Source organism: Pelodiscus sinensis, chromosome 3 (assembly GCF_049634645.1).
Source record: "Pelodiscus sinensis isolate JC-2024 chromosome 3, ASM4963464v1, whole genome shotgun sequence".
Taxonomy (NCBI): domain Eukaryota; kingdom Metazoa; phylum Chordata; order Testudines; family Trionychidae; genus Pelodiscus; species Pelodiscus sinensis.
In genome coordinates, this window is record NC_134713.1 from 185,284,046 (window position 1) to 185,301,133 (window position 17,088).

Sequence of the window (17,088 nt, forward strand, 5' to 3'; positions counted from 1 at the left end):
GAACTTTTAGCAGAGGCTTGGACAGACTGGAATCAGTTTATCAATAGCATTTTAAAAAAAGAAATAAATGGAATAATCTGCATTTCTTTATTTCATTTATTGTTTGTTTTTATCCGATTCTAGAGATCTTTCTAGCTCTGGCTTTGTTTTCTGTGAATATGTTGGGTAGAGGGAAAGGCACTTTTGTTTCTGAAACTGGCAAAATTCACAGAACCAAAAAAAATTCTAAGAACTTTTTAAAATCTAGAATCTAACTCCATCTATGCACAAATAGCTTATTCTTTGCTAATTTCTTGCTTGGTGTATCATAGCAGTTGGAAATATCTCACACTGGGCACCAGATGTTTCAAAATAACTTTAAAAGTAGGTGTCAGTTAATTAGCATTTTTCTTTGAAGTAAAAGTACATTTGGTAGACAATATTACAGAGCAGTTTTCTCCATAGTGTTGTAACCTGCTTGATTGTTTGGATGATGGCTAAATCTAAGGCTTTTTGCTAAATGACAATTACAGATTTGATTTTGAAATTATTTTGTTGCACAAGATTGGGTAAGGGCTAGTCCTACTGCACGAATCTTGTGCACTAGAGGACTCCAAGGGAACATTTTTGACCCCATAGGTTTCCTCTGCATGATCTCTGTCCCTCTTTTTAACAGAACAGTATCTGCATTTCATAAAAAGAAGGCAAATTCAAGATTGGAACATGCCTGAAGTCCAAGCCAACTGCTCTTTAGCCAGACTGTAGGGGCTTGTAGCTGTCAATCAACCGCCAGTCCACCCCGCCTCCCTCATTAGGAAAGTTAACAATGAAAAGCAGGAGAAGTAGATGATGAGGCAGATAGCAGAACAAATGAGGACCAGGAGGGAAACAGGACACCAGCTTAAAAATGACCATAACCACCGATTCAAGCAGTGTCCTCCCCTCTGTGCACTTTCCAAAAACACAGAGGAAAGAGAGTGTGCAATCCTTTTGGATTTCTCTCTTCTCTCTATTGCCCTGGGCAATCATGTTAAAACTCACATGGCTGGTGCTTATTCAGATAAACCTAACAATGCACACCAATGGTTACCATGTGAATCTTCGCAACCCACACAAGAATGTGCTGGTTCAAATCCCCCTGACCCCCCTCCAAAGCAAAATTTATTCAAGACAGCAAACTGCTCAGAAGCTTTATGAAAGCAAGTGGTGCTAGAGGGAATTCAGTCTTGTATTTACAAATTAAAAATTAGATGCATCATCATGCAATAAAGGTTAGAACCACAGCAAAAAAAGCCAGGAATGTAACCATTTTTTTTCATTCTCTTGCCTTCTCTCCATGGCCACGTATAAGCGCCATAGGTGTACGTGCATATACTAACATGCACATATGGAAAACAGAAACAGACACGTGTGTGTATATACATTCAATGTGTGCAAATGTACACAGTGGTGTTTCATAAATGGGTAAGAACTTGATGCAGTACACCATGTCACTTTCCATAACATTTACCTGGCAGAACGCCGGCAGACAGTTCTCACTGCTTATTTTTAAAGGGACAGTTTCTTATCAATCATACTTATGGAAGCTAATTTTCCAGGTGGTAACCAAATCAATTTATCTTGTAATGTATTGTCCTCACCTTTAGCCCACCCCACACCTGGAACCCCCAAAAGCTCCCTTTTTTGTTGTGAGTGTAGAACATGCTCCTTTGATTTCCACTGATATTTGCCCTTTCCTAGTCTGGCACATTTCAGGGCATGCTGCTTCAATTCAATTTTTAAAAAAATCCTGCCTTCTCTATCTCAAACTCCAAACAGGCTCTTTGTGAAATCACACGTAAAAATTAAGTGCCAGCATAAGTGAGGTCAACTGACTAAAACAAACCAGCCTCCCAAGTGTATGTCATACAATGTCTGTCAGTGATCTGACTGGAAACAAGGGGGGAAAAGACATGTCGTTCAGAATTCCCAGACTTCCAAACCTTGTCTAACTTCTAGCCTAACTTCTCCATGCTCCTGACTACAAGCTTGTTGATTTTAAGGATTCGCTAATATTTTGACACCTGAAAATGCAGATACATTCAGGAAGAACCTGAAAAGCACAAGTTCTACATGGGTTTGAGATAATATGTTGCAGTTTTGCCTTTGTTGGCAGTTTCAGTTTTTTAAAACATTCTTATTTTTTCTGAATTTTGGAAGCAATTCTCCATAACATCTTATGTGTATAGGCAGAAGCCACACTATTTTAGAATTATATTAGAATTAGAGATTTGGTATGAACTACTTTTTCCTACCTATAGATATTGATATACTATGCACAGATCACAGCAGTGTGTGGTAAATAATGTCTTGTGGGACACTCATTTCTAGAATGAAACTGATTTTTGTTGTTCTTCCAGTGGACAACAAGTGCTATTTGTGAAGATGCAACTGAAAGATTCATTAACACAAGTACACAATTGCCTTGTTGTTAGCTTAATTAACTTACATACATGTCTTAGGAAAGGATAAATTAAATAGCAGTTTGTCAGGAAGGGAGGAGTTTATTAACAGTATTTGGTCAATATTTATTTTATATAATATTAAAGTAGGAGCTTGTTATGTACAGCAAAATATCTGATTAAAGAGATCTCCCGCAGCAAAAACAGCTTTAGGAGAAAACACAAATGTCAATATATTTAAAAATCAACGGCATGCAAGTTTGTCTTCTACTTCTAAATTTTAAGACAGGATTATCTGTAACACCTGTTAGAGATAGTTACCAGCAGTGACTACAGCTCTGGGAAACTACAATACGGACTGTGATTAATGTGAAGATTCCAGAATAATACTGTTATAAAAGCTACACTCTGGATAAAAATAGGATTAAATTCTGATGTTGTATATGAGCTAAAAGTGTTGAAAAGCCAAAAGACCCCATGCAGTCACTTGCAATGTGCAGTGTCAAATTACATAGTTTGTTAAATTCAGATTTAAATCCAAATGTTTTCAAATTATTCATCTGCATGGACTTTATACTCTCTTCTTTTTAATTGCTCACACTGATAACTATGTTGAGAAAACAGGCTGACCTGCTCCAGTAGAAACACTGTAATAGAAATGGTCTAAAGTTTTTCTAGTAAAACCTTCAACCTTGCCACTATAATAAATAAGCCTAGCACTTTGATGAAAATTAACACTAGTTTTGTAAAGAGCACATTGGGGGATTGCAGTCAAGTCTTATCTTTAGTTCCAGTCAACTAGCAATCCTGAAAGAGTTTGCATCATCATCAGAGCAGGCCATTTGATAGGATTCTACTGCTGAACCTAATCAATCTATGGAATACTGTGGCTGTGCTGTGTAACAAAGCTAAAATAGATTTACAAATGGGGTTTTAGGGGATAAGCTCCTCCACAGGATTACATATTGATTTTAAATATAAAAAGCTTATCATATAAACCATAACTACAAAAATAGTGAACCTATGCATAAATCCTTTTAGAAGAGCACCCACTTCAAACTCTAAGCCAAGAATAAATCAAGATGTACAAAATCCTAAAGAAGATCCATTTCTTGGGCAGAAAATGAACACACTACCCCAAGGTGTGCAAAAATGAACTTATCTTTTCTAAGGAGGCATTAAACCTGGGGAGGAGGGGGGAGAGGGGAAAGGGAAGGCAAGTGAAGTGTGTTTAAGTCTAAGGTATCCTGCTACTCTGCTATGCATGCAGGAGAATCCAAGCTCTGAAATGCCTACCTTGTTTACATGAGACAAACTCATGCAGCGTGCTCTCATTTGGCCAGGCTTTAAAACTAACCAAGTAAGGGATATTTCCTTCAGCGTATTATGATTCTATACAACTATTTCTGGCTTTTCTCGGGATGAGCATTTTCAGGAGCAAATTCACTTTGTAATGATATGAATAGCTTGTTGTTGTAAGCACCCAGGATGTTACTCTCCCTTTTTTTTAATCTCTGCTGCTAAATGGGAGGGGGGAAAAAGTACTCCTCTTTTTACCACTGCTGGCCATTCATGTGTTCTGTGTGAAGTGCTTTTAACACTCCAAAAGTCTATTCAACTGCATATGCAGTTGGCTAAGAGGACACTGTCTCCACATCACTGAACACTATAACGGTCAGCACCTCTAAACTACAGTACTGCCCACACACTGCTCAGACAAGCAGGGCAGGCCCATGGCCAATAAACTGCCTTTATCTACAATCAGCAGGCTGCTACCTTTTGCAAGTCTCTTTTCCCCTGTCATCAACTAGCTAAGTAAATTGTTTGATAGATTTTTAAACAGTCGAGTCATGGGTGGGAAGAGTTAAAGCAATTTACCAAAACAGTAATTATCACCTCTCAAAAACGTGTTTTTTAAAAAAACAGTTTGTAATTGCTACTAACAATCACTTTAAATACACAAACAGAAACAACCCTGCTACTTTTTCATGTCCATATGTTCTTGGGAGTGGGAAAAATTGTACACACATGTTAGATTTGTTCATTCACATCTTTTACATGGCACCAACTGTTCATTAGCAATGGGCTGATGGATACTGCTTTGCACTCATGAAGCCAATATAACTAATTTCTTCTACAGTCAACCTGGCTACAAATAAGCATTTTGTGTTATTGTTTTAAAATCGCTTTTAAATTATATTTGAAATTGAGAATATATCAGACATGAAACATTTGAAAGCATCTACATCTACACTCATAGACAATTTTTCAAAATTATATTTCAGCAGTTTGTAACATACTTATATCACCTCAGTCATCATCATTTTATCTGAATAATTCCACCTTTAATATGGTCATCCTGATGGCTGAGGGATAGTGCAAAAAGTTCCCAAGAGAACAATCATCTTAATAAAATTCAAAATTCTAAAACATAATAAGAGTAGTGCAAACAAACATGGTTTTCCTGAAAAATCCTGTATAATGTATCATTGTAACATAACAAGCAGATCTGATCTTTCTAATGTCTGGCACCTTTTGCTATTTTTAATTTTTTTTGTTAAGGTATATGTGTGATTTGTTATATTTTGTAAGGGCATTCAAAGACCTGAGGTCTGAAGTCCTCAAAATAATAAAATAAAATAAAATAAAATAAAATAAAATAAAATAAAATAAAGGAACATTACAGTATAATTTATGCCCAATAATATTTTTTTGTTTAAAAGGATTTTAATTTGGTTTTAAATATTTAATTTACAATTAACTACCACTTCACTGTACATTTCTGAACTCAGGTTTTATTCAAGAATATGGTGAACTAAGCTTTACCCAAGAATATAGTAACAGGCTGATAGATATGAAGCTACCTGACAAACCTCGTCTTTCTCCTACAAACTTATGCTTCCAGTGAAGTCTCTAAACTAATTAGAATTGATTTATTATGGATCAGCTACCTTATCAGGTGCAGAAAGAAATTACCATGGACAGTCAAAGGGCTAAGAGGTCAATATAGAATAGCAAAATCAATTTGCATTGATTAGACAAAAGGTCCATTTTACAGAGCCCAAAGGATTAACTTTTAAGCAAACATCTTTGAACTACAAGACGGCATTTGTGACTGAGAGGTATAAGTAGAGCAGCATTATAAAACACTTAAGATATTTAAATAACAATATAATGCAAGCAACAGTTTAAGCTAGCTGGATATTTATTTTTGTTATGTATCCTCCTTAGGATTATTGTACAATTCCTGTTAAAAGCATTATGGAAAGTCTGAAACTTTTTCACTTCTCCCCACGTCAATCTTTCCATGAGTTTTCATTCAGGTAAGGTGACTAGACTCTAAAGAGCTACAAAGAATGAAGAAAATATGTGCAATAGATTGCATTAACACTGATGTTATATGTGATGAAATATGTACCTGTCACGTGTATATTTTATCATGAAGACTGAAGAGATATTTTCCCTCAAGTGGAAATATTGCTATCAAAATATTAAAATATGTAAAAAAATAAGGAATCTCATGTAAGAGTCATCCCTTTATGATAAGCAACATCACTGTGTCAAAATTAAGATTACTGTGCTGTAACAAACATAATAAATAAAATGCAAAAATACATTGTGTTTCCCCACCTCAATGCTTTTTCAAATATACTGTAGTAAGACCTGTTTCTCATCTTGCTTCCTGAAGTCTATGCTTGAAACAATTTCTTTGGATATAATTTATGCATAAGAGTAAAGACCTATAATATCTGTTTGCACGTTATAATTTTGAATTATGTGTGATAGCTAACTCTACTCTCAGGTGGGCCTTCTTACTGGTCTTTCTGTTAAGTAATTTCATTTGTTAATGTTGCTTACCTTCAATAGCAAGCATTGCTCTTAATTCTCGGTTCAGCAGTTCGTACCGCCTTTCTAGGTCATGTTCTTTTTCCCTAGGCAAGTTGCAAAAGTTCATCAATATGTTAATTACTAAATCATTAAACACTTAAAAGAACCTTTAACTTACATTGATTTTAGGACTCATAACTGACTTTTCTCTTCAACTTTAAGCTACTCCAAACAAATGATACACAAACTTAAAACCTTCCTTAGGAAGAATATTCAGTAATGTCGCTTTTTTCGTTTCCATAACATCTGTTTTTTCTGGATTTAGTTTAATTTTCTTGTACTATTGTACATAATTATTAAATATTCATCCTCAGAGCAGCTGTTGTGATATGTCCTACATATTCTCTCCTATCTAAAGAACAAATTCCAGATTCAAACAGTTCACTAGTATGAACACTTAAAGTATTATCCTATGTAAATTCTGACTTAACGAATACAGAAAATTAGACACAGGATTAGAAAGCTTAATATTATAAGGTGGAATCTTCTATCAAGTTCAGACATGGAAGAAATTCGTGAACATACAACTCATTTCACTATATTACAAAGGAAGCATGCATATGTCTACACTAGGTGGCATACTAAAAGAAAATCATCAGTAAACTGAGAAAAACTAAACAAGAAATGATGACCTCAACAGGCCAAATGCCAGTCTAATAATGAATGGTATTTATGCTCTCTCTCATCCTCCATGCTTCTAATAAATGTGCCAGTTCTGCCCATTTCTGAAGACGGTTTACATGTCTTTATTACACAAATCTTTCTCTGCATCGCCTGTGGTAACGTTGCTTCACCTGATGTTCACAAATATGCATTTTCCCACACTTCAATACTGCTAAACTAGTGAATGATCTAATATTACTGACACCAGCAAATGTGAATTTTAACTTCAAGTTTTCCGTGAAACTAGACTTTGCATATTATATTTAAAGTACAATTCAAGTGCATATTTTGGTACAGTAAGTTGATCCTACTATTTTTGCCTTTGAAAATATAAATGCACTTGCTATTTCATATTTTTTTTCACAGCTCTCACTAATCTTGCACCATTGCAAGCTTTGAATTTTCATGTCTGAAATATGAGAAAAATGAAGCTACTTCGTATGTACACAAATCACACATACTTTGCATCTTTGAGGAAACATTCTGAAGTCTAATGGAAATAAAGCAAAAAAAAAAATTAGCATCTATATTCTAAGTGAACATACTGATAAATCAACCTCTTGTAACAAGCTCAGCCATCCATACTTACAGAAGAGAAAGCTGATTCATTCTCCTTATTAAGGCATTTTTCTTATTAACCAACATGAACCATTCCTGCATCATAGCTTCTTCTTCTTCTGTGTTCCTTCCTATAGAATAAGCACATTTGTAATTTATATGATGTTTCACAAGCTGGGCAACATACTTTAAGATCAATTTTTGGAACATGAGATCTCTCCTGTTAATGGATATTAAAAAGTAATTTTCCAAATGTTAAAAATAACACAAGATTAGACTTCCAAGACCAGCAGTTCTACACTGTTGAATGATCACAAGTCAATCTTTTAAAACTGATATTCTTCAGCATATATATTTTAGTGCCTCTTAACATAACTCTAGAGCATATTTATGCTAAATACATTTGGAAGAAAAATTGTTCTACCTTTAAACCCTCCCTAGAGTTAATATGATCATAAAAGGGGTGGAAAAACAACAAAACATTATGATGGGTGAAATTAACTCCAGCTACACAAACCCAGAATACTCAGGCTCCATGGGGGTGGAGTGCCCAGAGCAGCTATGGAGGTGAAATCCTGCCCGAATCCATGGCCAATGTGCTGTGCTGATGCCAAGCTTACCAGACTGTGGGCTGAAATAGCTGACCCAGCTTCTACGCACCAGGGCCCTGGGTCAGTCTTTACTAAAGTAAAAGTCTTACCATTGATTTTAACAGGAATTGAATGGGGGCCTATGGCCGTGGGTACTGGAGTCATGGCACAGGCACATATGTGCATTTCTACCATTTGTGGTAAACTATCAGCTATTGTCTTTCTGAAAATTAAGCTGAAGGAGACAAAAATCCTTATATACATATCCCTGGCATGTACATCTAATTAATTTTAACCCAAACAAATACATAATTTGGGAACAAGTATTAGAGGGGTTACTGTGCTAGTCTGAATCTGCATAAGCTAACAGATTTATTGGAGCATAAGCTTTCGTGGGCAAAGACCTGAAATCTGACGAAGTGGGTCTGACATGCATCTGATGAAGTGGGTCTTTGCCCACGAAAGCTTATGCTCCAATAAATCTGTTAGTCTGCAAGGTGCCACAGGACTTCTCATAATTTGGGAAGAAGTTTGTCTAGTGGATACAATAAAAGAAGAAAGTCAGGAATTCAAAGGGGTGGGATTCTTTTCCTCAGAACTGTTCCTGATTCGCTCTTTGACCGTAGGCCTGTATCTCACAGTTTCCCATTTCTAATACGAGACTAACACCTACCTTAAACGAATGTTGAGGATTACAGTAATTCATTATGTTTGTAAAAGCAGGGAAGGTCTTATATTCATTTCCAGTGTTGTGGAGCAGTAGCTTGCTTACACAAGAAGCTGGTAACGTACCCAAAATGTATGGTGAGCTTTTGGTTTAAGAGGAAACCCCAAATTTCTGGGTGTTAACATCTGAATCATAGCTGATTCTTTGGCATCACTGCTTGTCTTACATACATTCTCAAACAAAACACAGATGCATGGCCCCAGATCTGTGCAAGGAGAACTGCCCTTTTTACACGGATATTCCCCCTGCTGCATGGAGAGGAAGGCCAGCTGTCTCTATGGCATTGTTTGCCTCTGCCCCATGTAGCCCAATGGATCTGGAATCCACAGGGAGAAGAGTGGACAGATCAGGGACAGAGCTGATAGGGACACATAGGCTCCCTACGGCTCCATGCTGTTTAGACAGAAAAGATAATAACAGACTGGGTTCTATTACCTTTTTCGCTGGGTATTTCCCTGTGATTTACAGTAGTTCCTGTTAAATGCTGCACCTCTGGAGCTACACTGATAGAATCTAGGGTTTGCTGGGGGACGAAGGACATGACAGAGCTAGTACTTCTGCAGGCATGTCCTCTCCCTCTCACGGATCTCTACAGTGGGATGGTCCAGCAGTATTTATTAGCAGAGAGCAGAAGTGCCAGTCCATGAGAACAAGAGGGGAGTCGCATTGTTTTGTAGAGATTTCTTCCCTCAAAACCTTTTTCCTGCAGTTTTCTGCAGGGTGGCATGGCTGCACTGCATTTACAATACTATTTTATGACTCAGAATTCCCTCCAAAGAGTTTTAAGACTAGAAGGATGGTTTGCCCTAACAAATTAAAGATCAGAGGACTTGGTTCACTGGCCCAGCTAGCGGGACTTCCTAATGCAAGCCAGAGGCTTGATCTACATTACGCCCCCCCGTCGAGCTAACCTGCGCAACTTCAGCTATCAACATACTTATTGTGGTGTCTTCCACACGGTAAGGTCCGTGGAGGCTGCTCTCCCATCAACTCTGGCTACTCTTCTCATCCTGGTGGAGTACCAGAATTTACAGAGGGCACCTGTAAGTCGATTTATCACACCTAAGCAGATGCAATAAATAGGCTGCTGGTGGATCGATCGCTGCAATGTTGATCCAATATGTAGTGAAGACAAGCCCTTAGAAGGTACTCAGTGTTCTAGAAGAAGACTGACCACCTTCCCCTGAACTGCACTGAGTCAGGTGACTTTTTTTTTTTGAGGGGGCCAGGAATATGGGGGGTTCCTTTCTTGTGCTCATCGCCATGAGATTTGATTCCCCCTTTATGATGCAGGTAAAAAAGTTCTCCTAACTAGATACAGAGATGATAACCCCGAATTAATTCACTGTTTATAAAGTACTCCGGGGTCTTTGGATAAAAGATACTGTCACAAATACATGCTAGCTAATGGTTGAGTCTGCAAACCATTTTCAAACAAACAGAAAACGGGACATAGCCACAGTTCAACAGAGCTTCACCAAATTAAACCAGCTGAGGATGGAGCCCTTAGTTTTCACCATGACAAACGTTTTAGGGTGAGATCATACTTTAAGATGCTGATTCTTTATACTAATATAGAACAGCTATATTTGTCAATCGAGAGCCTAACAAAAACAGGCATGCATCTTCAATATTTTTAAGCTTATATTTCAGTGTAGGAAGTATTCACAGAATTTTTTTTTTAAAGCGAGTCAACAAAGTCTTTATTGTTTTACAGTAATTTTAATCTGTCTTTTAGGGCAGCTGTTTTTGTATTCATTTTGGACCATGTGATGCCTTGACACTGGTCATGTGATATCGTCTGCGATAGGCATAAATCCCTGGGCAGCAACAAAAGAAGAAAGAGTAAAAAGAAAAAGCTGAGAAAAAGCTTGCAATTTGGAAAAAGGCCAATTGTACGCCAGTGAAGGCCTTTTTGATCAATGAAATGACACATGTGTGCAATATTAATAGCAGTAGATTGTGATACCTTAGTTTTTGACCAAGGGCTTTTAAATGCTTGTACATTCAACTTAAACAGATGCTTCATACATGAGCAAGGTAATATACATGACAACATAAATAATTTTAAAATGACTATTCTCAATCAACACAGTTCTACTAGTTAGTTTACTCAATTTAGCACTATTTTCTTCAACAGGAGAATGCCTATAAAACACTCTAAATGAAGAGAAATTGAATGCTGATCCAGTATTGATATTTTAAATTTAAATTTATACCTACTATTTCCAGATAAAAATGAATATATGGATTTTTCTCAACCACAATTAATTTTACACTTCTACTCAGTAAAACTGTTCAACTTCTCTGTGTTTATTTTCCAAGTTCAAATGATTATTTAAAACAGTCAAGTACAAATGTTTAAAAATTCAAAATGTGAAAATATCCACTTTGCTCTCTGGAGAAACAATACAACACAGATTATTTAAATGAAGTGAAAAACATGTTTGAGACCAAATCGATACTGTGTGCGCAAACCTCTTATCTGAGCCAGTACAAGATGATGGAAATCTATAAATAGCCCACAGATCTTCAACTTAAAATTGTTTTTTTCCCCTATAATACATGCATTATACCATTGTTTTAATTTTTTTTTAAAGAAAAAAAATCCCAACCCTTTTAATGCTAGTAAGTTGGACCATTACAAATTAATCCTGACTTTAATAACTGGTTAAAGACCCCTTCAGCTTTATAAGTAACAAAAAATATTAAAGCCTGTGATCACAGCGAGCTTTTCTCATTTCTCCTCTAACCATTTGTTATTTAATCCAATACTAGTAATCCAATTTGTCCATCAGACTTTTAAAGGGCAGAATGCAACTTCCCCAGCTTAGACACTTTTCAAAGTACAATATATTTTTCAAATGAATGCTGGATGTTTCATTTTTTTCCCCAACTGTTCCTAGCTCTAATGTATGAGGAAAAAAAGAACAAGATGAACATTGTTCATACTGATTAAGTAAGAGCTCATTAAAGAGCTGTCAGTGCCGTACTTTGAATATGCATGAAGCATATAATCAGATCTAGTACCGTCACTAGAGGAGAATACGGTAAGTACAAAGGATTGATTTAATTACTTAGAGTGGGCTGTGGTGGTAAAGCAGTCTTGTTAGCGCAAAAAGAAAAGGAGGTTGTATTCTGGCACCGTTAGGAGAAAAAGGCAGTTTTAGCTTCTGCCACAATACCTAATCTCAGGATAAAGCACTTTACGTTGTAGCTTAAAATGAAGACTGTCAGTATTCTAAAAAGCCCAGAATTCATCTTATTTTGTTTAACCTCACCTGGTTAACTATCTAGCAGAATGTACTCTTTTTAACACATAATTATGGCTATACCTTTTTATCTTATAGGTACAATAATGAATCCTGAAAAAAAAAATCTTTAGACTTTTTAGTGCTGCAAGTATCTCGTATATTCAAAAAGCAGAATAAGCGATGGAAATATGAGACAAGAACAACTAGCATAATAGCTTTTACTGGACAATGTGTGATGAGAATTTTTGGTAATGTTTTTCTAATTTCTTAATTTTTTAAAATAAAATTCCTATTTTATTTTCCCCTAGGAATCTAGGAGACTTTTCTCACATCACCATATTCTTATTTTATTATCTGGCTTGAGCGGTGAAGGATGCATATTCTCGCCTTCTCTTCGCTTGACATCTACCAGATCCCTCCTTGATGATTAAGAATGATCAAAACACTGAGCTTGAAAAAGTTTAAGGCCCACAATCTGTCTCAAAAACATGCAAGCAATGCCCATTGACTTAAATTTTGGTTCTACATTGTACTGTAGTATCTCCTGCATGAAACTGAATAAAGGCTGTAGCACGAAGTTCAAAGATTTTATCCAGCAATCCAGGAGTTTGATGAACCGCTGCCTCCAAAAGGGTTCACATCTTTTGGTTCATTACATGCACTAAATTATTACTTCAATTGCTACTATTTAATAACAACTGAGGTCTTTTTCTTCTTTCAACCTTACCATTTCTGAATTTCAAATACATTACAATTTTTGGATGACAGTGCAAATAAATAAGTGGCATAATTGTATGTTGTAGAACTTGAACATGGATGTATATAATATTATTTTCATTAAATATTGCAGAAGTTACAATGGGTAGTTTGTATGCTGATTGCTTGTTAAACATTTTAATAAACAGTAGTCTGATAAATGGTCAAGCGGAATCAATCTGAAATCACAATTTTTTCCCCTGCTAAACACACACGTGTGCACACACACGCACACATACACATGATCAACCTGTGAATAGAACATAAATGTACTATGTATTGTAGATTATAACCATTTAAACCTTTTAGGTAAGACATTAAGATAGACCAAACACGGATTAACTTAGTATGACTTCACATTGTTAAGAAAAAAGAAGAAAGTACTACAAAACATTATGAACGCTACTCAAATGGGAAAAAAGTGGCAACATGTTGGGACAAGACTAGTTTCCTATGTAAATGGATGGACACACTAAAACCATCATAAATTCATCAAGCCAAACTAATAGATTAAAATAATGTATATTTAAAAATCCTCAAATTCAAAAATAGCTGCTTCGCAAAAATTAATTACTACTCACAAAATATAGCTAATAAAAGGTTTATATCATCATCCAAAACCAGCACATTCAGTCTGGCAAGAAATAGCTTTATGGATATCATTAGGTATGCTGTCTTAAGCACAACTGTTTTTACATTTTATTTGTACTGCATACTCTGTGTGTTACGTTGGAATGGTTAAACACAGAAAACACCATAGCTACCCATTTACTTCAACAGAACACTATGAAAATGAACCTACTGAAGACACAGCCCATTCTTCAGCCATTTGCTGATATTTATACACAGTTTTAAAATAGAATAGAAGAAGCTTTCTTCACTCAACACACTTGGGTGAAGAGGCTAGCAGGAGAATGCCAATGCATGTGAACAAGAGCAGGTCCAGTAATGGAAAAAAACACACACACACAAAAAAAACCTGGCCAACTTTACTTCACTGCTATTTATGAGGGCATACATAGTAGTTATTTGAGAGTATTTAGATGACTGCCAGATAGTCCTACAAAGATTGGTCAATGCCTAAAGTTTTACATATTTTACCCTGAAATTAATTTGAAAATATGTCTTATTTGCCTGCTTAAACAGTTCCATTTATCTGATCGAGATTAGGAAAATATCAAAGCTCTCATATGAAAATAGATTGGAAAGGTTGGGGCTGTTTAGCTCAGAGGAGAGACGAATAAAAAGAAATGTGATAAAAGTATACAAAGTAATGATAAGTGTAGAGAAGGCATCAGAAAGGGCTAAATTAACAAATATTATTTGCAAAGAATAATCAGACTAGCTCTAACAGGAGCTTCGAATCTGCTCCCTGTGCCCAGACAGCCTGGCATTGCAGTCAAGATTTGAAAACTTGACTAGTCTAGATGTTAAACTGGAGAAACCTGAAAAGATCCCAATTTTCTGAGATCCGGTGCTCCGCACTTTCTGAAAATCAGGCTCCTTCATAACAGTTCTATTTGGAGTCTCAAAATCTGAGCCCCTTCCCCATTACTACTTTTGAAAAATTTGGCCAAACATGGCGTATTTACTAGGATCTCAATCTGTTTTTCATTATGATAAATGTTTTTGTGCCAGAAAAATAAAAAATGTCAAGGAAACTCAAGAAACTAAACAGTACAATAAATAGTACTGGTAGACAAGGTGATAAGCACAGGTCAGACTGTTAAATATCCACTGCTAGAGGAAGTTGTGAGCATCGGAAAACTCCAGAGGATTTCTGATGCCTTAATGAAACAAGGGTTTTATATCATTAGGATAAGCAGAGTAAGGGCATGTCTACATAGCAGGGGTAAACTTGAAATAAGCTACACAACTTGAGCTACATCAATTTTGTAGCTTAAGACAAAATAGCTTTTTTCGACTTCGGGCACATCTACCCAGAACTTATTTTGAAACAGAGCACTCTTCCCCTGACCTCCCTTACTCCTTGTACAATGAGGGTTATAGGAGTCCAAGTAAGAAGCCTGTTATCTTGAATTTATTTCAAAATAATGGGCTTGCTGTGTAGACGCGCACTATAACTGACATTGTATCCTGAAATAACGCTGCTGTGTAGACGTACTCTAAGAGTTTATGTGTATGACTCAATGGGAAACTAGCCATGAAGGATAAAAATGTCAGGTACTAGTAGATGATGACTGAGGGCATCAACTGGATACATTTTGCCTAAAATATTTTTATGACATTTTGAATTTCAAAATGGACAATCACCAAAAAATGGTGCTTCTCCCATTAAAGTTACTTACTGAAAAAAGCTCCTCAAGTCTGAAGTTAATGAGCTGGTTTATTCTGAATTCCACAACCAGCAGCTTAGAATCAGGATGCTCAGCTCTCTCCAAAGAAACCTCTGCCTGCTTTCCCCAGATAATTACTCCAAACTAACTGAATGCACAAAGAAATAGCTATGGACAGATACACAGGATGGGGCTGCAGTCTGGGCTTAAATCTTCTGAAGAGCAGTTTTCAAGTAAGGAAACAAAGTTCTCTTGCCGATCATAGAGTTCCAAATTTGAAGTAGGAGGAGAAAGCACTGAAGGCAAGTTATGCAGAGGCATTCTCTGAGAACTTCACTCTGGACACCAATATTTTAATGCAGCTTCCAAAGAGGCATTGACATCCATAAGATAATATTTACTCAAGATATGAACTGACTGTCAAGGATCTCCAGACAGAGTTATTCTGTGCACTGTTAGAATTTATTTCAGCCCAAGAAAGTGCAAAACAGTAATGAAATGTGCCTCAACTCTCAGAGGACCAGTGATGTGTATTTCTTTATGGCACATTCATATCTAACTAGTTTAACATGAATCAGGAAACTGTAATTTCTTAATAGCCAAAAAATCCCAAACCACACAGAGTCTTATTAAAACTTTTAAGAATTGTGTTAATATGATTTCAAGGCTCTGACCACATCTAAGAAATACCAGGCCTTCTTTTTAGAGAGACAAGAAGGCTGAAGTAATATTTTTTATTGGAGCAACTTCTGTTGGCGAGAGAGACATGCTTCGAGCTCACACAGAGCTCGTCTTCATCACATTACAGGCCTTCTCCTTGTCGGAAAGGGAATTGGCACAGAAGGACAAAAGGTTAGTGGTCTGTTATCTCTGCAACCTAGAGTTATTTTGGATCTGAAACTGGGAACCATCCAGAGCGTAACTATTGTTATGAAAGATGATAAAAGAGAAATTGCATGAAAGGGCATTGATTTTGTCCACTCTACCTACTGATGTACCTACCACCAGAAAATTACCTTAATAGAAAGCCAGTAAGAACAGAATACATGAGCTTGTTCAAGAGGCCTCACATTTTATGAAAGATCATAGTGAAGACCAAGCTGTAACCAATGACCACAAACCAGGAGGACAGATTTTTTTTAACTCCTAAAGGAAGATGGTAGAAGGTGAGATCAACTGCACAGCACCCTGTAAGGGGTGATACTGTTTAACCTTAGGATACAAAATAAAATGTACTGCTCCAGGAATTCTATCCATCAGTAGGTTTGGCATTGCTGGAAATTACAGCCTCAGGAATTCACATAACCATGACCAAGATTCAAAATCCAGAAGGATGATGACTAGCTATGCTCAGGCCATCTTCAGTTTCTGAAAGCTCCTGGTATTTAAGAAGAAACGAGCACTGGTGAGAAAATTATGTCAGGTCTCTGTCCACATGGCAGGAAAAAATAACCCAACATCCATCCCCTGGTATCGCTGAACCTGCTGCTAAAACATGGGAAATTTTGTTCTTGTTGCTGTTCTTGAGCATTAGCAGAGTGGTGAATTTAGAGCTGCAGGGCCCACTCACTTAGAAAACAATGTTGGCCGTGGAGGTTCTGTGCTTGTGGATTGAGAAGTCACATCAGATGACTTGCTCTTAGTGACAGTAAGTTCTATTCTTCCTCCCCAGCTCCGCTGATTCTCAGGCCAGAGTTCTCCTCTCTGCCTTCCTTGCTTGTTTAGTCATGACATGAAGGCTAAATGCAGAAGTGATAGGATGGCTTGCTCACATCCTTCATAACAATGTCTTCTGCTTTAGTAAAGAGCACACTACCCTCAGATTTACCAGCTGGCATTTTATTTCCCTCACCACAACTTTTTCTGAGAAGGAATAGGGGATGATACAAACTCTGATTCTCATGTAGAGAAGATGGTTCAATATGAGGTTCACAA

General features: G+C 36.7%; 1 protein-coding gene across 11 annotated transcripts in view; it reads right to left on the bottom strand.

Moving 5' to 3' along the window:
• EHBP1 (EH domain binding protein 1) overlaps window positions 1-17,088 on the bottom strand; it is a 337,547-nt gene that overhangs the window by 1,900 nt on the left and 318,559 nt on the right. For all 11 annotated transcript variants that reach the window (XM_075925601.1, XM_075925605.1, XM_075925600.1 and 8 more), the window contains 2 exons: window positions 7,561-7,660; window positions 6,279-6,352 (listed from right to left, as the gene is read on the bottom strand). In XM_075925601.1, coding sequence (XP_075781716.1) covers window positions 6,279-6,352; window positions 7,561-7,660 — 174 coding nt within the window. The remainder of the gene's footprint in view (window positions 1-6,278; window positions 6,353-7,560; window positions 7,661-17,088) is intronic.